At 40.1% G+C, this 18,194-nt stretch overlaps 1 protein-coding gene across 1 annotated transcript in view; it reads left to right on the plus strand.

The window, feature by feature from the left end:
• lrba (LPS-responsive vesicle trafficking, beach and anchor containing) overlaps window positions 1-18,194 on the plus strand; it is a 181,672-nt gene that overhangs the window by 143,242 nt on the left and 20,236 nt on the right. The window contains exons 47-48 of the mRNA XM_079264531.1: window positions 10,621-10,788; window positions 15,637-15,726. Coding sequence (XP_079120657.1) covers window positions 10,621-10,788; window positions 15,637-15,726 — 258 coding nt within the window. The remainder of the gene's footprint in view (window positions 1-10,620; window positions 10,789-15,636; window positions 15,727-18,194) is intronic.

Here is an 18,194-nt window from a genome sequence, read left to right on the forward strand (position 1 = left end):
GCTCTCTCAGTAAAAGATTTCACTGCCGTGCAAACAGCAGCTTGTTTTTGTTGTTGTGAGGGAGACTTGGGTGGTTGGTAAAGAAAATCTAGAAGATATAAACGTCACATCAAGCTTTAGCCTGGTTTATACAACTCTACTGGTGGAAATGCCACAGTTCATCACTGATGTTTAGCAAGAAATGTGCTACGTAGCAACAGATTAGCTCCAAGTGTTTGTCCGCACAGGTTACACAACACTGAGGCTTCACCTCATAAGCACAAGTTTGATGTTTTGACAAATAGTTGGATTTTAGACAAGACTTGCTGGAGACAAAGCACCTCAGTGCTTAAAGATAAGCATGCTCCACCGCCACATTAAAGTGCCTACAGTATACTTAAAGGCTTGCTTGTAAAGGCATACTCCCCTTTTCCTGGGCCATCACACACCCACACACATCCATAGAGAGACACTGGGGTCTTGAAGCTGCATGCCACAGAAATCAGGGGCTGCTTGTTGTCTTTACTAGGAGGTCGTTGAAGAGGTTAAGAACTTGATCCTTTCTCCACCAGATAACTCCATTTTTCAGAGCACTGTCGACCCTGATGACATTCCGCCATATATAACTACATCTTGTTTCTCAGGGCTGCTAACTATTAAATCTGCAGCAGGTGATTGTGTAATTTTAGGTTTACTTGTGCTCCATATCAGTGTTTGCTTGTGCTGTCATGTTTCTAGGGTTCAGTGGGAGCTGCTTGTATACAGCAGTTTTAACCATATTGTTGGGGAAAGTTTCATGTATTACACTGAGCCAAATAGTGCAGCAAGGTACTCGACAGAAGACCAAGCTCAAGTTCTATATTTGATTATTTGTTTTTCTTTTTTTAGCATCTGTTATGAAGCAGCTGCTGTGATTGTCAATTATACTTTTTTTTTTTTTTTTTTCCAATGTTTTTAAAACTTATTTTGCTCAACATGAAAGGTGCGATACAGACACTATCTCACTTAATTCTTTGGAGATCATTTACTGGTCTATATTTCAAATGTTTCGTCATCTCTGCTCTTGCAGTGCTGTTGACCAACCTGACAGCAACACACAGGGGAGATACTGGCACACAAGCCTTTTTCCCACCACAAAGCATTTGTCCAGTCAAAGCACCAACGATGACATCGGATAAACTCCCATCCCAAAAAAGACAGATTTTATTCTTATTCAATGGGGAAAGGCAGTTAAATTATGGATCACTAGCTGGTTTTGAGCAGAAAAATATACGTCTACACCATACAGGGTCAATTCTTACTGTAAATACATCTCTTTCGATGGCTGATAGACACAAAATAACTTGTGTTCCTTCAAGCGGTAACATCTATGCTCCTCAGTAATTATTCTTGTGCTGAATTGGATGCGAACCCAAAAGTGAGTGTGGAATATTCTTGGATGTTCTCGTACCAGTAATTCATGTGCTATGACGTAAGACCCAATGAGCAAACCCTCTGCTAGAGGATCAGTTTGTGGGTGTATTTGATTTCAGATTAACAGTTTAGACTCACTGAAGAAGAGCATGCTCTATTAAGATGTCTTAAATGTTATATTTTATTGCTATATCTTATACATTTCTCAGCTAAACCAATCTCAAGAAATTATAATGATTCCATGTGTTTTCATTAAAACACATAAACCACATAATTTTAAAGATGCCAGAAGCTGCCAGTTTTTACCCATTGAAACCAGACGTCACATGGATGAGACATGGCCCATAAGTATGTATTTTACTCTGTCTACTTTAGAAGTATCTGCACAATATACACTGCTGGAAAGGTAATATTCTTTACATTTCAATGGTGTACACATTTCAGGCAACAATAATTAATGCTGATTTAGTCCTTTCTAACCAGTCACCATTGCAATTCATCTTTGAAGCCGTACTGTACTCCAGTAGGAGATGATACTGCAACAGAAATCGTCTAGTTACATCAGAAGGGGTCCAGTAAAAATAGTCCAGTAAAATAGCTGGTGCACAGCAAGTATTTAATGCATAAAAACCAAAGCATTGTTAAAACACTCAAAAATCATAGGAAAATTAGTTTAATGGGTTTTTTTTTTTTTTTTTTTTTAATCCAGGTTTTGCTTTTGTAATGTAAACAACATTATTTTGAATTTAGGCCATAATGAAAATATACAGTACTTATAATGCAAACATGGTATTGTTATCATCTCATTGTAGCTCTTTACTGCATTTCTTCTTCAGTTATTTTCCTTCTTTTTGTTTTGTTTTCTCAGTATCCTCTTCAAAGTAAAAGTACAAATATTGCCTGTGAATGCAGCTTGCTTGCGATTAGTTTTTCTGTTATTACAGAACATGTGATTCAGTCGCAATTCAAAAATAAAACTGTTCAGTTTGGTGTATCTGGTAGCAAAAAAAAAAATCACCTGAGTTATTTGTATTCCCATTAAGGTCTAATTCACTGGCTCGATTAACCAAATGAGGTCTGCTGAAGTATGTTGATCCTACATCTGACACTTTTGCATGAAGTGTCAAAACTGCAGCACTGGTCACTGGTCAATGATGACTTAGGCCTGTTCACAGTTTAGTTGTATAAAGGAAAACAGTGTTTGAAATGAAAATATTTTTATAATATTCTTGCTGTGAACGTTCACGTCGGTCCGTTTCAAAGTCTCACATTAGACCTTCCAGCTGTCATGGTAGTGATGACGTTACGCTACTCTAGCCTACTGAGGCGGATTTACATGACTGCTAACAGACAAGCTTCATACTAATAGAAGCTAAATCACTTCAACCCCCAAACTCCATATTCTAACACGTTAAAAGTCTTTCTCTGAAGTTCGTCAGCTTTATATGCTGACAGCCACCCACACATAGAAAACTTGGCCATAATCAGTTTTTTATCGTTCCAGATGTTGGGAACAGATATTGTATATGCTGCTTTTGCCATTTGATAAGACTATTGTTGGAAAATGATTAATATACATTCGTCCATTGACTTTTATTTAAAATATGAGAGCTAGTGGAGTACAGAAGACAAAAACATGTCCCACATCTTTTTTTTCCCACAGGACATATAGCCACCATAAAAGCTCCCAAGCTTAGACCACCAGCTATAGAAAGTCAAAGATCATGGCTGTTTACGTTTACCTCTCATCCACACAGCACTCTCAGACTAGACAGCCACATCAGGCTGTTCCCACCAGCCTCCTCTTCTTCTTCTCATAGTAACCCCATAGGAACGCATGTGTGAGCTGAGGGAAGCCACTGCATGTACTCATGCACTTGTGAATGACTGAGTAAGTGAAAATCTTAACGTCGCCTTGTCCGTCGTGGCTTCATGTAACAAAAACATGGTTTACCATGTTAGCCTAGTACTAATCTATTCCCCTGGTGTCTCCACTGAAAGCTTTGTTGTAGGACGGGAACTAGCATGGGGGGTAGCGGAGGGTTATCTGGCTAATGTCAGACAGCGCTCACTGTAGGGGCATTGTCATGCATAAGGGCAGACATGTTTACTGTGTGCTCCGTGTTTTATGAGCTGCTCCCCCCCCCCTTCGCATCCTCCTCTATCCTACTTGTCTCCCCCTCCTCTTCTTAAACCTCTTTTTCAATGACGTAATTGAGGAGGCTAATGAAAGCCTGAGAAATGGGATGATCTACTGTTGCTGAAATGTTCACTCGCTAATGTTGTCTTTCTCACTCTTCCTGTGCTCCCCCAGAACCTTATGTCAGTCTAACCAATGTCAAATAAGAGGCTCATTTGCTGTGAAAAGTTGGAGCTGCCGCATGAAAAGATAAGGAAACAGATTAGGAAATATGTACAGAAATAAAATAAATGTGGAAAAACTGAGACAAAATTACTATAAAATATAAAGATTTAACATGAACTAATTTAACTACACTTATTTTCAGCCCTGTGTAATCAGATTAGCATGTAACATACTGTTGAACTCACCCACCCATGTATTTTTTAAAGAGCAGGTACAGTATCTGTAAATTAGGATTTTGTTTTGGATCTCTGAGTTTCTGTGGAGCTGGTGGATGTCATTTCCTTTTGTATATTGTACTTATGGACTTCGGGCACATTCATATTAGCCTTTTTTATTTGAATCCTAGTCCATTTGTTTGGAAAATCTGCTTCGTTTGGAGAGCTGTGAATGCGCCAAACAAATTCTGATTCGGACCAAAGAAGCAGACTCAGTCCGCCTACAAACACTGGTGTCTGCGCGTTTCAAGCAGACCAAATACAGGAAGCGTATTACAAAAAAGTCACTTCCTGCATTTGATGTAGCATTACATTGTGGGTAAATGCATAGTGGTCGTGTTAAGAGTCCTCTGCCTCGTCTGTGTTTCATACTGCATCTATTGTTGCAGTGTATTTCTGCAGGATACTTGCATGAGACCAAATTAAAAAAAAAAAAAAAGCGATAGTTTCGTGCTCTGTTTCACTCGCAACAATTTTCTTCTTCACGTGGGTCTGTCCTTTCTTTCACTAAACACTAGTGCAGCGCCACCTTTGGTGGGAATAGGGATATATCATGGTAAATGTTTGACGCGTTTGACCGAAGTGCACCGTGAATGCAATCTCTGTCTGCATGGATACACCCCCCTACAACTGAGCCGAGTCCCCAATTGGACCGAGTCTAGCCGACTGTCCTGATGTGAATGTACCCTTAGTCACATCCATACATGAGGTAGCAAGCTGTAGCTTTGCATACAAAATCATTATAATCTTCTCTTTGCCAGCTAACTGCATTGTTGATGAGCTGAATGATTCATTCCAGTCGTTTCTACTCTTTAAGTGGCCTCGATACTTATAAACATCGTCTGAAACAAAGATGCTCCTTTTAGTGGCCACCCGAATGTATTCCTTCAGAACCAAAACCTTCCACACTTTTCCTTTCTTTAACATAACTGCTCATTTAGGATTTGTTGTCGTCTTGTGGCATTAGTGTCGCATTTTCTAGCTATTTAGCCTGAACCAAAAACTAAAAAGGGACGGGGGACTGTAACATTATTTTCCTGACTTTAGGTGAACATGATTCACTGTACTCATTTAGTTCTCAATCAATAGTCTGCCTCATTGTTTGTGCTGTAAATTAGACCAAATCCACTATAGCATGTTTATTTTGTTTTCAAATCTCTGCTCATTCTGCTTCTTTTTACCCATTAACATGATATTTTTGCTTCTCAACTGGGTGAGAGATGGAAAGAAAGATGGGAGGAGAGAATTAAGGTTAGAGTTTCAGGTTCCACTTGCCGGCGAGTGGCTCCGCTGAACCTTAGCCAGAACTCTCACAGTTGTGACCTTTCTAATTAGCTGACTAGCAAGGAGGGTGGAACCAAACTAACATCTGGGGCTGAGCTAGTCTGTGCAAATTTGAGATATTTGAGAATAAAGGAAATGGTTCGTTAGTTGCATGGTTGCTCTAAGGATCTCGTTCCTTACGTCACCCATTACTTTTTTCTTTCGTCCTCCATATTGGGCCCCCTCTCTCTGCTGGCTGTGTACAGCCTCCCCCCTGCCTGCTTCAAAATGACAATCAGCTTCTCATCTACACTGAGCTAAATAAGCCCTTTAATCAGACTGCTTGTCAACCTCTTGCCAAAGCAGCTCCAGAGAAGTTGATCCAAAGGATCAGATGACTTGTAGAAAGAGCAGCAGGAAAAGAGAGGAGTGGGATTAAAAGTGAGAGAATAAGTAGACTGGAAAATAAAAGGCGGCTGTTGAACTTGGAAGATGAAAAGAGAAACTAAACCAGGAAGATATTTAAGTTGTGTTAAAGTGGGAAAAAAATAGTCTGGTATTCGTTAAACATAATGATGTTTTGCGTAGAGCATACACACAACTTTAATCACTCATTGGTAATTGTAGATGAAAAAGCTCAAATATATAAACTGGAACTAAACTGAACCAGTGACAGAAAAGACAACACATAAGCTTAAAAAAACTACCGTTTGTCTTTTTTTTTTTTTCCCCCCCAGAAATATTTTGTAATCATCTTCCTTATATTAACCCTGCTCATCTCTAATCACCCCGCGTGGGAACCATCTGTGTTTTTAAAAACACACTGATTTGATCTACCTAACACATCTTACTCTAACTACTGAAAGTACATGTTTGTCTGTCACATGGTATGGTTTATAGGGCTGTTTGCATGAGCTTGTTCATTACCAGTTAAAATATATTCAAACCTGACAAGTGTTGGACTTATTCATGTGTAATCAATATAAAAACATGACACTGACAACCATGCATTCCACATGTCCATCAAATTACACAAACGTGCGTTTCTGTGGATGTACACTTGCAAGCATGGCATGCAAATGAGGGGATTGATTTTAGCTAAGAGATGTTTAACATCCTTACAGACAGCTTTCTATAAGTCTTTAAAAGGGTTTTTTAGGAGCACTGAGGGTAGGAGGAAAGTGTTCACCGTCACCTCGTTAAGATTGAAGTGAAATCCAGCTCAATCCAGATCATAAAGCTAACCACAAACCACAACGAGGTACAGAAACTTCACTGATGGGTCTACTGCAGAACCATAGCCCGTTGAAGAACCTTTCAGTTTTAGGAGTGAAAGTGAATCATTACAAGAAGGTAAAAAGTGTGAAATTGTATATAAACAGCAAAAATAAATTTCCCATCTGCAAAGGAGAAAACACATTCCAGTTGCTGAGTAAAGATAAGATATTCTCTGTACATGTTTGCCTCTCAGGACTCAGTAATCCCAGTTTAATGTCCACCATCTGGTTAATTGCAATCACTCTGTGTTTCTGGCATGATGTCTCAAATTGGGAAAGTATGTCTTTTTAACTATAACTCCCTATAAAGCAAAACATATTGACAGGCACATGGTCAAGCTGTCATCCTTCTTGAGGACTTTTGGTTTTCTTTATAGGCTTAAAGTCCACACTCAAGCTACAGATGTCTCACAAAGGAAAGATTTAAAGTAATCTGAGACTTTCACATATACACACACACACAAGCCTTTTTCGTTATAATACGTTTTTTTCCCCACTGGAATTCACATCCCAGCCTGTCATATCACAGCACAAGAAAAATAAACATGTTCTTCAGGAAGAGTGTATATAGTTATGTGTATTTGCATACATGCTGGCAGTAATGGGAGGAAATGATTAGGATAAATGAATCATGCTTCTACATTGGAGAATATTCCAAAATTTTGTTGCCATTTAAATCAAATCACAGCGTACAACAAAGAGGACCCCCCCAATGCTTCAAAGGTGTACTTTGTCAAATCTGTAACAATAGAAACGTGGGTTTCCAGTGACTTCTACCCCCTGTCAGCATTTACATAAAAGCATGCTAAATTATTCATTAATTATCAGAGAGTCCCCTGAGGTGGCGTGGGAGGGGGGGGGACGGGGACGCACACACTGGCTGCTAATTGGCACATCAGTAATCCAGCCTGGTTCTCCTGAAGTGGCCCCAGATCCCACTTCAGGAATCTGCTATCTGCCCCAACCTTCTGCTCAGACGCTTCCATGGCGTGGCACCACACGAGAAAACGTTTCAACACCTGCTCACCTTACACTCTGTTGATGTGTAATTGGAACACGTCTAATTTCTGGACTTCACGGTTATTAATTACACATCAAACAACTCCACTTCCAAACATGCACTCTTCTTGGCTTTATTAGCAAATGTTGATACCATAGCTAATTTCATTGCCTGTTTGATTGTGACGACATTGCGATGCTCAAGTTCATTTGCCAACACTGCAAGTGCTGTTGGGTATTAATGTTAACTTAAACATTACATTTTAACTGTAAAAAGACAAACACAAACAGTCATTTCAATTTGTATTTTGCGTAGTGATTTTAGAGATATGTAATGTTTCCTGAAAAATGTATTAAGTTTTAGTGTCCTTGATTTTTTTTATATTGGTTTCAAGGACAAAACAATTTTGGAGGCCTTTCTTTACCAAAAAACTTAACTTAAATTTACACATAGCTGTATGCAAAGTAAATAGTATGCAACTTTTTCAACTTTTATGTTCATATTCTGTACCTTTTTTTTTTTTCGATTTTTTTTTTCTTTTTTCTTTTACAAAAAAATATTGACCTTAATACTTCCACATTGCACTATTATTACTTAAGTAATTCTTAGAGTACAATACAGAGTGTCAGTAGTGATAATTAAATCTGTTATACTGTGCAGCATTACATGGAATTTTATGTTTTATCAAACTCTGGAGGCACAAGCACAGTTTGTTAAATAGGATCTCAATGCTAATTTTCCTCTTAAACTATTTAGTGAGAAAAAAGTAAGAAAATTACAGAATATTTCCAGTTCAGTTATTATCTTGTTGCAAACATCATTCTGATGTCAGCCTGAATCTTTAAATATCACTTCATGTTTAAACTCGACCTTGTCCTCATCCTTATATCTTCTTTGCTGGATCATTTCTTAACACTACTACATTTATCTTTTCCAGTTAAAATACTTTGAAGTGCCTTTAAAGACTATTTACCACATCTCATCAGGCAGAGGCTGATATCCTTTAAATCACTGGAATCTACTGCAGTCCACTAAAGAGATGGCAGAGCCTTTTGTTAGACAGATGTTAACAAACTAAACCAAGACACAAATGTACTTTTCCAGTGCTCTCTTATTATTCTGCTTTTAAGCCTCTCCAAATGATATGTGAGTGATTTACATAAGGATGGCCTCTGGAGAGGGAGCTGCAATAACATGACTGCTCTTTGTTTCCCCATGCTGATTGACAGTTGATTGCAGTGCACATTAAATGCCCATCAGTCCCAGCTTTAGTTTTAGAAACAGGGGAGTAGGGCCCGTCAAAGGTCAATTCTAGCACATAATGAACTGATCTCCCTCTCTGTCACTCACACACATACAGACATACCTACACGCACCACTGAACCTCAGTCTGTCCGTTCTTAACGACAGTTTGAACAAAGTGTGGGTTTTTTTTCCTGGTTTATAATGTACCATTAATAAGAGGATAGACTTGTGATACAAGCTAATATTATGCAATTATAGTGGAACAGACAGACATGGAGTCCAGTCTGGCTTCATTTAAACAAAATACTAAACATCAGATTTGTTTTGTTTTAGCTTTGGCATCCAAACCTCAAGCCTATAATAGAAAATAGGAAATAGGGCATTGTAAGAGAAAAAGAATGGCTGTTTTCCTTGCCTCCTGGTTTTTTTCGATTTTGCACTGCAGGACAGCTTGTGCACCTAAATGGATCATTAAAATCCAAAATATTTTTTATGTATAAAACCACCCTTTGCACAAATCAGGTATACAACTAAAATAATTAACAAACTATACAAGAGCTGAGTATTGTTTGAAATAAACCAAGCAATTGCTAATACCTCAAGGAATAAAAAGCCATTATTTAACCAGATGTTAAATCATGGCTTTTCAGTGCTTAATTTGGAGCTTTTTAGAACAGTGGACTGCAGCCTGATTCTAGACAACAAATCTGAGTTTTGTCACACGGAAACATTGCTACCATGCTGTGGTACTGTACGTCTAACCTGTTTAGGTGACAGACTTCTAAATGCTTTAAAGAATTTGGTGATTTACACTGTTGGTGTGAGCGTTTCCAGAGGTTTTTAATATAGCTCTTTATCATAATCCTACACCCACCAAAAATCTACTAATATAATTTTGTTTTGCTTGTGAACTATCTTCCACACATTAAACTAGAAAACCTTTTGTGTTAGTCTCCTCTTTTTTTATCACTTCATAAACCCGATTATGCTTCATTTTCTTTCTTCCACTAAATACAATCACTAAATACAAGTGTCTTACTGGCTCAGCTCATGTTTGCTTTGTAACGCTGAAAATTCACTGGTGCTGCAGTGAAAACATCATACCTGAGCTGCACACATTCTGCTGTTTTCCTCCCTGACTGAAAGTTGTAATTAAGCGAGGGGGAACAAATTAGATGCAAAATGACCTGTCAGAAAGTCACATTTAAGTGAGGGATGCACTGGTATCTGCAGTAAAAATTTAAATGATATAAATTGCCATTTAAGTGCAGCGCAGGCTAATGTTTTGTCACAAATTAATGTGACACAAGGCAGCAATGACAATCAAGGCCTGCCTCATTCTAATTTGGTTGTGTTTAGAGGGCTTTTGTGAGCAGACAGCTTTACACAAATTAACACAATTGCCTGTTTTTATGAGGAAACCATAAATGCTGTTTCCCTCCTTTGCCGACTAATGAGGAGAGAAAACGGCTTGGATCTCTGCATTATGGCGGCGCAGAGATGTCTGCAGAGAAGCAACATAGTGCTGTTATCGGCACATAAGCGCCACAGAAAAGAACAAAGACAGAAGCTAGAACGGGTCCCTAATGAGCTACTACAGTTTTGATGCTCCCTTATGATCAGATATAGACATATTGTGCATTTCTCTCATTATAGAAATCATCGTCAGATTCTGTTGCAAGAACAATTAGCCGAATATTCTGTTTTATTTGCCTTTGAGAGGCATTAATGATAACTGTGGTTCAGTAATGGGATGAGGAGCATGTTTGGGGTGGAGCATTCGGTCAGAGTATGGTGTTTAAATGGTGGGCATCTGTTGACGCTCACAAAGCTCATATCATCTCTTCTCTTATCTCGTCACAGGCTCTGGAGAGCGAGTTTGTGTCCTGCCAGCTTCACCAATGGATCGACTTGATTTTCGGCTACAAGCAGCAGGGACCTGAAGCTGCCAGAGCCCTCAACGTATTCTATTATCTGACTTATGAAGGTGCAGTCAACCTCAGCTCCATCAATGACCCCATGCTCAGAGAGGTGAGACTGCTACACAATATAATTTGCACCCGTACACGAGCATTTTATACATTACTGATTGAACTCACTTATGCAGATCATGCTGACTAAGGAGGATTTCTTATATTACCTTAAGTACACTTGAGCACCCTCAGATGGATGTTTGATCTGAGTATAATATAAAAGCACCTCCCAATTCTCTGCATTTGTATTTCACAGAGGTTTTTTTGATGCCATTAGCCATGTTAAATTGCTTGCAGAATGGCACAGGAGAGCTAAGCTAACAGCCTGCTGGCAGGTATTGCTGAGCAAAGCCTTTCCCCTCGTGTGATACCTTTTGAAAGCACTCCACCAAGTGTTCCACTTTAACGCCTTAAAGCCTCCTTTTTGGCTTTCATTCATTATTCATCTCCACCACTTTGAACTGCTGCACACACAAACTACACAGCCTTGCCTGAAAGCAACCACACAAAACACAGAGCAGAACAGAAAAACACTGCTGGCTTGCCCACAGCCCAACACAGGCATGACAACTTCACCAATCTGCTGTTGAAGGCAGCTCGCCAGCAGCAAGGCCAATTGACCCCGCTCCCATCAACCTTTTTGACAGCAGGTTTTAATGCCAAAAGGGGCTACATTCTATTTTTATTGTTGTTGTAGTATCGATAGAAGGCTTTATACACACTTTCTGTTTAAGGACAATCCCGGTTTGTTACAATGTGGCCATTTCTACTGGTTTTCAGATTATTACTGAGATGTGGAATTGTGACATCACTATAATAAAATCCAATAAGAGGGCAAGCTAGGCAAGACCGATTACCTATTAATTCAAACAGATTATCTGAACTGTTATGAATTGTTAACCTGGGAGTAACCTGAGACAGCGTTATGTCAGACTGCTTCTGTGTTGGCCGTTTTAACACATTTCTGTTCTGAGTGCAGTATTAGCAGTACCATTAAATAAATAAATAAAAACAAGACTCTTTCTGTAATAAATAAGAGCGTCTTGGCATTCATGTCTAAATGGAGATGAGTTCAGTGTCTCTGAAGTGTTCGAACAGCCTCCGCTGTGTTGCTGCCCTTCATGCTCAGTGACTGGAGCATCGCGGGCACCGGGGGTACATCATTGATTTATCACCTCATTCACCCTAATTCCCATCCAGATGTGCTTTGGCCTTTATCCACACACACACACTCACTCACTCACACATGCAGATTCATTATCTGTGCTCACCGGTCATTTCTACGCTCTGCCCATTACCCATTATTCTGGTTAACACACACACACACACACACACACACACACACACACACACACACACACACACACACACACACACACACACCAGAAAATTGGATCCCTGATAGTCCACTATTTCTGCCAAGCTGTTCCAGTGACAATGGAACTGATTAATGTACCAACCCATCAGAGACATCCTCAACCTACTTGCTGAAATGCACTCTTTGAATGTACATGCTGAATGACAAGATTGGTTCTCCGAATGAGTGTTGTGTATTTTCTATACTTTGGGGAAGCTCTTGCTAAATTGTTTTGAGTGACTTTTCAGTTTGCAAAAGCCATGGTGTTCTTTTAGTCTCCTTCTACATCTCACAAAATATTACACATGCCTTAATGGCAGTGGCGCTGCAATCCAGAAGCTAACATTTTACTAACTGCTAATATTCATGTGCAAAATGTCAAAGTTTGTTCCACTGCGTAGAGATGAAGGAAGCTTGTTGTTTTCTGCTCTCACTCCCTCTCTGATGCTGGGACTCCAGCTTGCTGCTTTTCACCTCTGAAAACACCCACAGTCTGAGCACTTTAATTAGTTAAATAAACGAAAGCAGTGTTGCCTCTGTGAGCTAATCCAAGGCTCTCCGTCAACTGTGTTTGTGCGGAAGGAAATGTGCCCTGTCTGGGCAGAAGGTGGAAGCAGAGTTTCAGGCCTGGGCCTTGTCACACCTGGGTGCTGGGGGCGGGGATGAGGACTGCAGGAGCTTTGAAACTGAGTGTTTTGGGTAGGAAAGTGTCCCCAGAGTCTGCCATTATTGAGTGACAACTGTTTCAGCCTGAGCTGTGGTCTGGGCTGGGCTAGGCTGCATTAAGACAGCCCCCAGGGTAGTTCAGTGTCAGGGGGATGGTTTGCAGATGTGTGCATCTGTGTGTGTGTTTGCAATAGACTGGGTCACAGAGTTCTGTGTTTTTGGTTTGCTGATCCTGTATTGCTGCCAGGCTTTTAGGTAGATGCCAACATCCACCAGATCCAATTCTGTTGCACACACACACACTCAAGAAATTTATACGGTACATTGTGAAATATGTTTGGTCAGACATCCATATGTACACATTTACTAATTGACATCTTTATATGTATATTTATGTGTACCCATCAGCATAAGTACCCTCAATTGTGTTGGTCAGTATGCATGTCAGTCTGAGGAGAACGTTTGGAATATCTCAGCATAGATTAGTGACTGTGGAATATTCCTGCTGTGTTTTTCAAACGCGCGATTACTTCCTGTCCTGCAGCCCCCCCGCCCCAAACGAGCCCAAAAAACTGGACGGTTCATGTGCACATCTGTGTTGCCTCTTGCAGCATGAAGAGAAACACACAACGACTTGCCTTCTCATCATTATACAGGGCTTCCCCTCTTTCACTTATGATTATGGAAAATCCTGCAGCTTCTCACACCAGCGATAAAACACAGAACCCTGTCGGAATTGAGTTTGCGTAATTCAGCAGAAAACGGGAATTAAGCCCACGCAAGTTAACCCGCAGTGACACTTTGCCAAAGTCACTCACCAAACATAGGGCTTTCTTTTGATGATGGGAATTCTACTGTATTTAGTATTTCTTTTTAAACATCTTAATTTAAAGCCAAATATGCAAACCGTCCTGGTGCATTGCTGTATTCATTGTTTTAATTCTATTCACAGAGTCTGTGTTGTTTGGTCGATTTGCATAAAAGCAGAATGTTTTACATGGACATCCATCATGTCAAGCAGCTGAGTAAATCAAAGGACAGGCTTGGGGACATCTGAGCTGAGGGCGTCTCTGCCATTTAAATGTATAGAATTCAGAATACCCTCATCAGACATGGGCCAGCGCTTCCAAAAGAGATTGGCCTTGTGGATGGCCCCTCATATAATCACCTGAGCATTGCATTGGCATATAGGAGTAGAACACGCTGACCTAGACTCAGCCACTTTCCACCCTTCCACAGCCTCGTAAATGTCACATCTGAACTTAATGAAGATAAGTTGAGTGCCTTTGAGGAGTCTCTTCCACACATTAGCTTAAGCAAAATGCTATAGCCTGCAGTCGGAGGAGGGTAGCACTTTGACCTTGACTGATGCACTTATTTTCTCAGACAAACTGTGCATGAGATGGAAAATGATGCACTGAAGTGCCCTGTTTTCAATGTCATTTACCATCTTTCTGTACAAAGCTTTAAATACTCATTAAAAGCCAGTTATAATTAATAAAAACCGCACTATGAAGGCAAAATAACATACGTGTGTTTAGGTCAGTGCAGAATGAAGACACTATTGGCTGAGTAAATCTCTACAGACACTAGTGGTTGTTGGTAAATTTATGTTTTCATTCATGTGATGAGCTGAGCTTGTAGTTTGTCTCAAAAGCAGAAATAAAAAAAAGAACGATAGTTCTACTTTCCAGTTGGAAGAAAAATCTATGTAGAGCTTTTGTAGCTTTTTTTTTTTTTTTTTTTTTTTTAGCTCTAAACCACTGATGAAACTTAAAATAGAAGGTTAAAGTCACTCCTCCTTTTTGTCCCTCTGCTTAGTTTCGACAATAGTTATAAGCACAACAATTTCCCAACCTTTTTTCTCATGGAAATACCATATGCAAGCCTTAACCATGAGCTCACTCTCAGGCCTACGCCAAGCGAGGCTCAGACGCCTCAGCCTACACACATAAGCTGTCACTCCCACACAGCCCGTCACAGAACACACCAACATACTGATGGCTCTGTCATCATTTTGAATTGGGCATTTTGTGTCTGCCTGTCCATTTTATAAACCATCTGTCACCATTTGGCTTCTTCATATGATAAATGTTCTTATACAGTACATTGGCTTAAAGTTGTTAAACTTGTGTTCACTGACATGTCCCAGAAGTTTCTGTTTTTAAGAAAGGAGTTTTGGTAATTAGCTTAAAGAAATTGCTGTATGTTCAGATATTTTCTTTTAGACATTAATTTATTGAAATGCTACAATATGCTTATAGTTCTGTACTTATCTGGGGATGAATAAGATTCTTCTTTTCTAAAGTACATGTAAATACAGCATTTAAAACATTTCAATGTATTTCTCTGAAGTTTTTGTGCAACAATTGGTTGATTTGTTGGTTAACTATTCAGAACCTTATACATCCAGAAAGTGAGTGTGTCCCACCCCGTGCTAGTTGGTCTGACTGTGAGCTGTGTGATGATGTCCAGAGGCTGCTCAGCTGGCGTCTGCTCTGACATTTATGGTCCTATACCTCTTCATTAACACCACCTAACCAAGCATAAGAGCCCGCCTGCCCAGCTCGCCTCTGATTCTCTGTGGCTGTGGAGGATAAATGGATGGTGGTGTGTAAATGTGAGTTAGCAAGAGATAGAGAAAATGAATGTTTATGTAGAACATGCGAGTGAACATGTATTTTTCTTCTCACTGAAAGGCTCAGTTTATTTTAATGTAGGCCCAATCTGATATTTGTTTCTCCAAAGCACAACATAGCTTTTGAGATTGTTTTTTTTTTTTTCTTCAATGTGCAAAATAATCCCATTAAAAAGGAATCATAGGATGAGCATGCCTTACTGTCTTTTCTGTGTTTATATTTCTCCTCCTTTTGTTTTCCTCAGGCTGTGGAGTCTCAGATCAGGAGTTTTGGACAGACTCCCTGCCAGCTACTCATTGAGCCGCATCCACCCCGAAGCTCAGCAATGCAAGTGGTAAGTGGTCTCACAAATATACATTAACAAAGAAATGTCGAACAGATAACCTGGAAAATAAGGTTTAAAAGGAGGTTTCAGATGCCAGCTAATCTCTAGTCTGCTCATAATGCCACCACATAACTTTTCCATGTATTCTGTAAATCGTTCCTTTAATTGAAATTCACCTTTCGTCCTCCCTTTGTTCCTGCCCCACTGTGGGAAAATACAGTCTTGGTTTTGAAATCATCCCCTCTCTCATCGTTAGCGAGGTGTGTGTGAAAGGAGGGTTCACAAGCGTTTATGTGCACATGCATTCAGTGAGAGGTTTTCAGGGGAAAGCAAAGCATCATGCTGGAAACCTGGTTCTGAGCCAGATTTTCCACCTGAGCTGGAAACAGAGGAGATCAGGGAAAGAGAGCAGAGCTGGGCAGTTCTGAAGTGATGGCCCTTTAAGGGCCAGTGAGTGCAGTCAGTGTGCCTGCTTGTGATGGACCAAGATCCCATGAGTCCCTATTAGTGTGGTGTCCCTGCGGCGCTGACAGCTGCTGTAGACCACCACCCAGTGCACACACACACACACACACACACACACACACACACACACGAACCCAGACTATTGCTATGAATCCACTGTCTAACTGTACAAGCACATTCCTATGAAATATTTTTATTTTAACACCACCAAATACAGTTTTCAAAAACATAATATTCAGACAATTCTTCCAAACGCATTTCTAACCCTTTCCGCAGCTTTAAATTCCTTCAAGAACGCTCAGCCCTCTGTGCTCTTACATGATCTCACGCTTCACTTTTCTTTCCTTCCTCTCTCATGCTAGTGCGTTGTCAGTGTCGGCATCTGCCCATGCTGGTGTTAATGATACTGTCACTGCTTCTGGTTAGCTGTCAGATAGACCGGATTTACTCAGCTCTCTTCCTGATGTTTAACACTGATGTTCTTCTTCTTTACACGCAAGGATGAAAATAGCTTTCTGTTCATGCTGCTTAGTACAAACACTTTGTAAATGGTTCCAAACCTTGTTTAAGCAACGGAAACGGGGCTGGAAGGACTTTGTTTGGAGTGGAAATGTTCTCTCCTGCCATATATTTGTAAAAAGTTTAAATCAATGCACAGTAAGAAGTTTGTATGTCCATTTAATGGTTGTCACATCTATAATGGCACATTCACATCAGCCTTTTTGATTCAAATCGAATACACCAAATAAATTCTGATTTGGACTAAACAAGCGGACCCGGTCTGCCAACAAACACCGGTCTTGGCCCATTTCAAGTGGACCAAATATAGCTAAATAAAAAAAAGTCACTTCCTGCATTTGACGTAGCATTGCATTGTGGGTAAATACATAGCGATTGGGTTAAGGCTCCTCTGCCTCGTCTGTTGTTCATGCTGTGGTCATTGTTGCAGTGTATTTCTGCAGTATACTTGCATAAGACCCAAACCCAACACAGCGAAAGTTTTCTGCTCCATGTTTAGCTCACAAGATGAGGAAAGTGTTTTCTTCTTCATGCGAGTCTTGTCCTCTCTTTTGCTGAATACTAGTGCAGCGCCACCTTTGGTGGGAATGGGGATATATTATTGTAAAAGTTTGGCACGTTTGACTTAGGTGCCGCACAAACACGATCTCGGTCCACATGGATACACCTCCCTACAACTGAGCTGAGTCCCCAATAATACTGAGCCTAGCAGGCTATCCTGATGTGAATGCACCCTTAGAAAGAATCCTGAAGTATTTAGTCGACTTCAAATATCTCTGAATGAGTCCACTATCTCCTAAAGAGATTCTGATTTGGTCACTGATGCAAAGTGTGGCATCAGTAATTGGATTGATCAGTTTTAGTTCCACTCGGGAAAACAAACAGCAGAGCTAAAAGCCATAGTTGATCTCTTCAAAAGACTATCTCAATTTTGAAGGTATCATGTCTGCTGAATTGTCTGAAGAGATGAGGAAAAAACAGAAAACCAAAACAAACCTAGAGTTGCTGATGTGTTCCCAGTTAGCTCTGCAGTCATTTATGACGGGTTAAAGCACAGTGCTCTACCTAGAATAATAAGAAGACTGGAGCCTAGTACTGGTGCTAGTAAGAGGACAGGCCAACCTCATGGGTTCTGGTCTTTAGCACAACACATTCTCACCTTTTGAGTTTCCATCTTTTTCTTATGTTTTCTAAGAGTTGTTGGTAAAACTGTGCAACTCAAGTCACTACTATTTTCTGGTTTGTTAGAAGGTAAATTTTAAAAAAAGTAGGGTTTTTTGGGGGGTAGGTTAATGAAGTCAAGGTAGCCATACATAAACCTATTCTGTTTCACTTCTAGCTACTGACACCCGCTTACCTGTCACCCATGACAGGTATTTATTTCCACCTCTTTTCAGTCCCAGCCAACCCCAAGTCATCGGTCAGGCCATGACTCTACCTTTACTCGCGACAATCCATTGATTGTGGTGTCTAGTGTGACATTTACATCTGGA

The sequence above is a fragment of the Telmatherina bonti genome (genome assembly GCF_933228915.1).
Source record: "Telmatherina bonti genome assembly, chromosome: 3".
In the NCBI taxonomy this organism is placed as follows: domain Eukaryota; kingdom Metazoa; phylum Chordata; class Actinopteri; order Atheriniformes; family Telmatherinidae; genus Telmatherina; species Telmatherina bonti.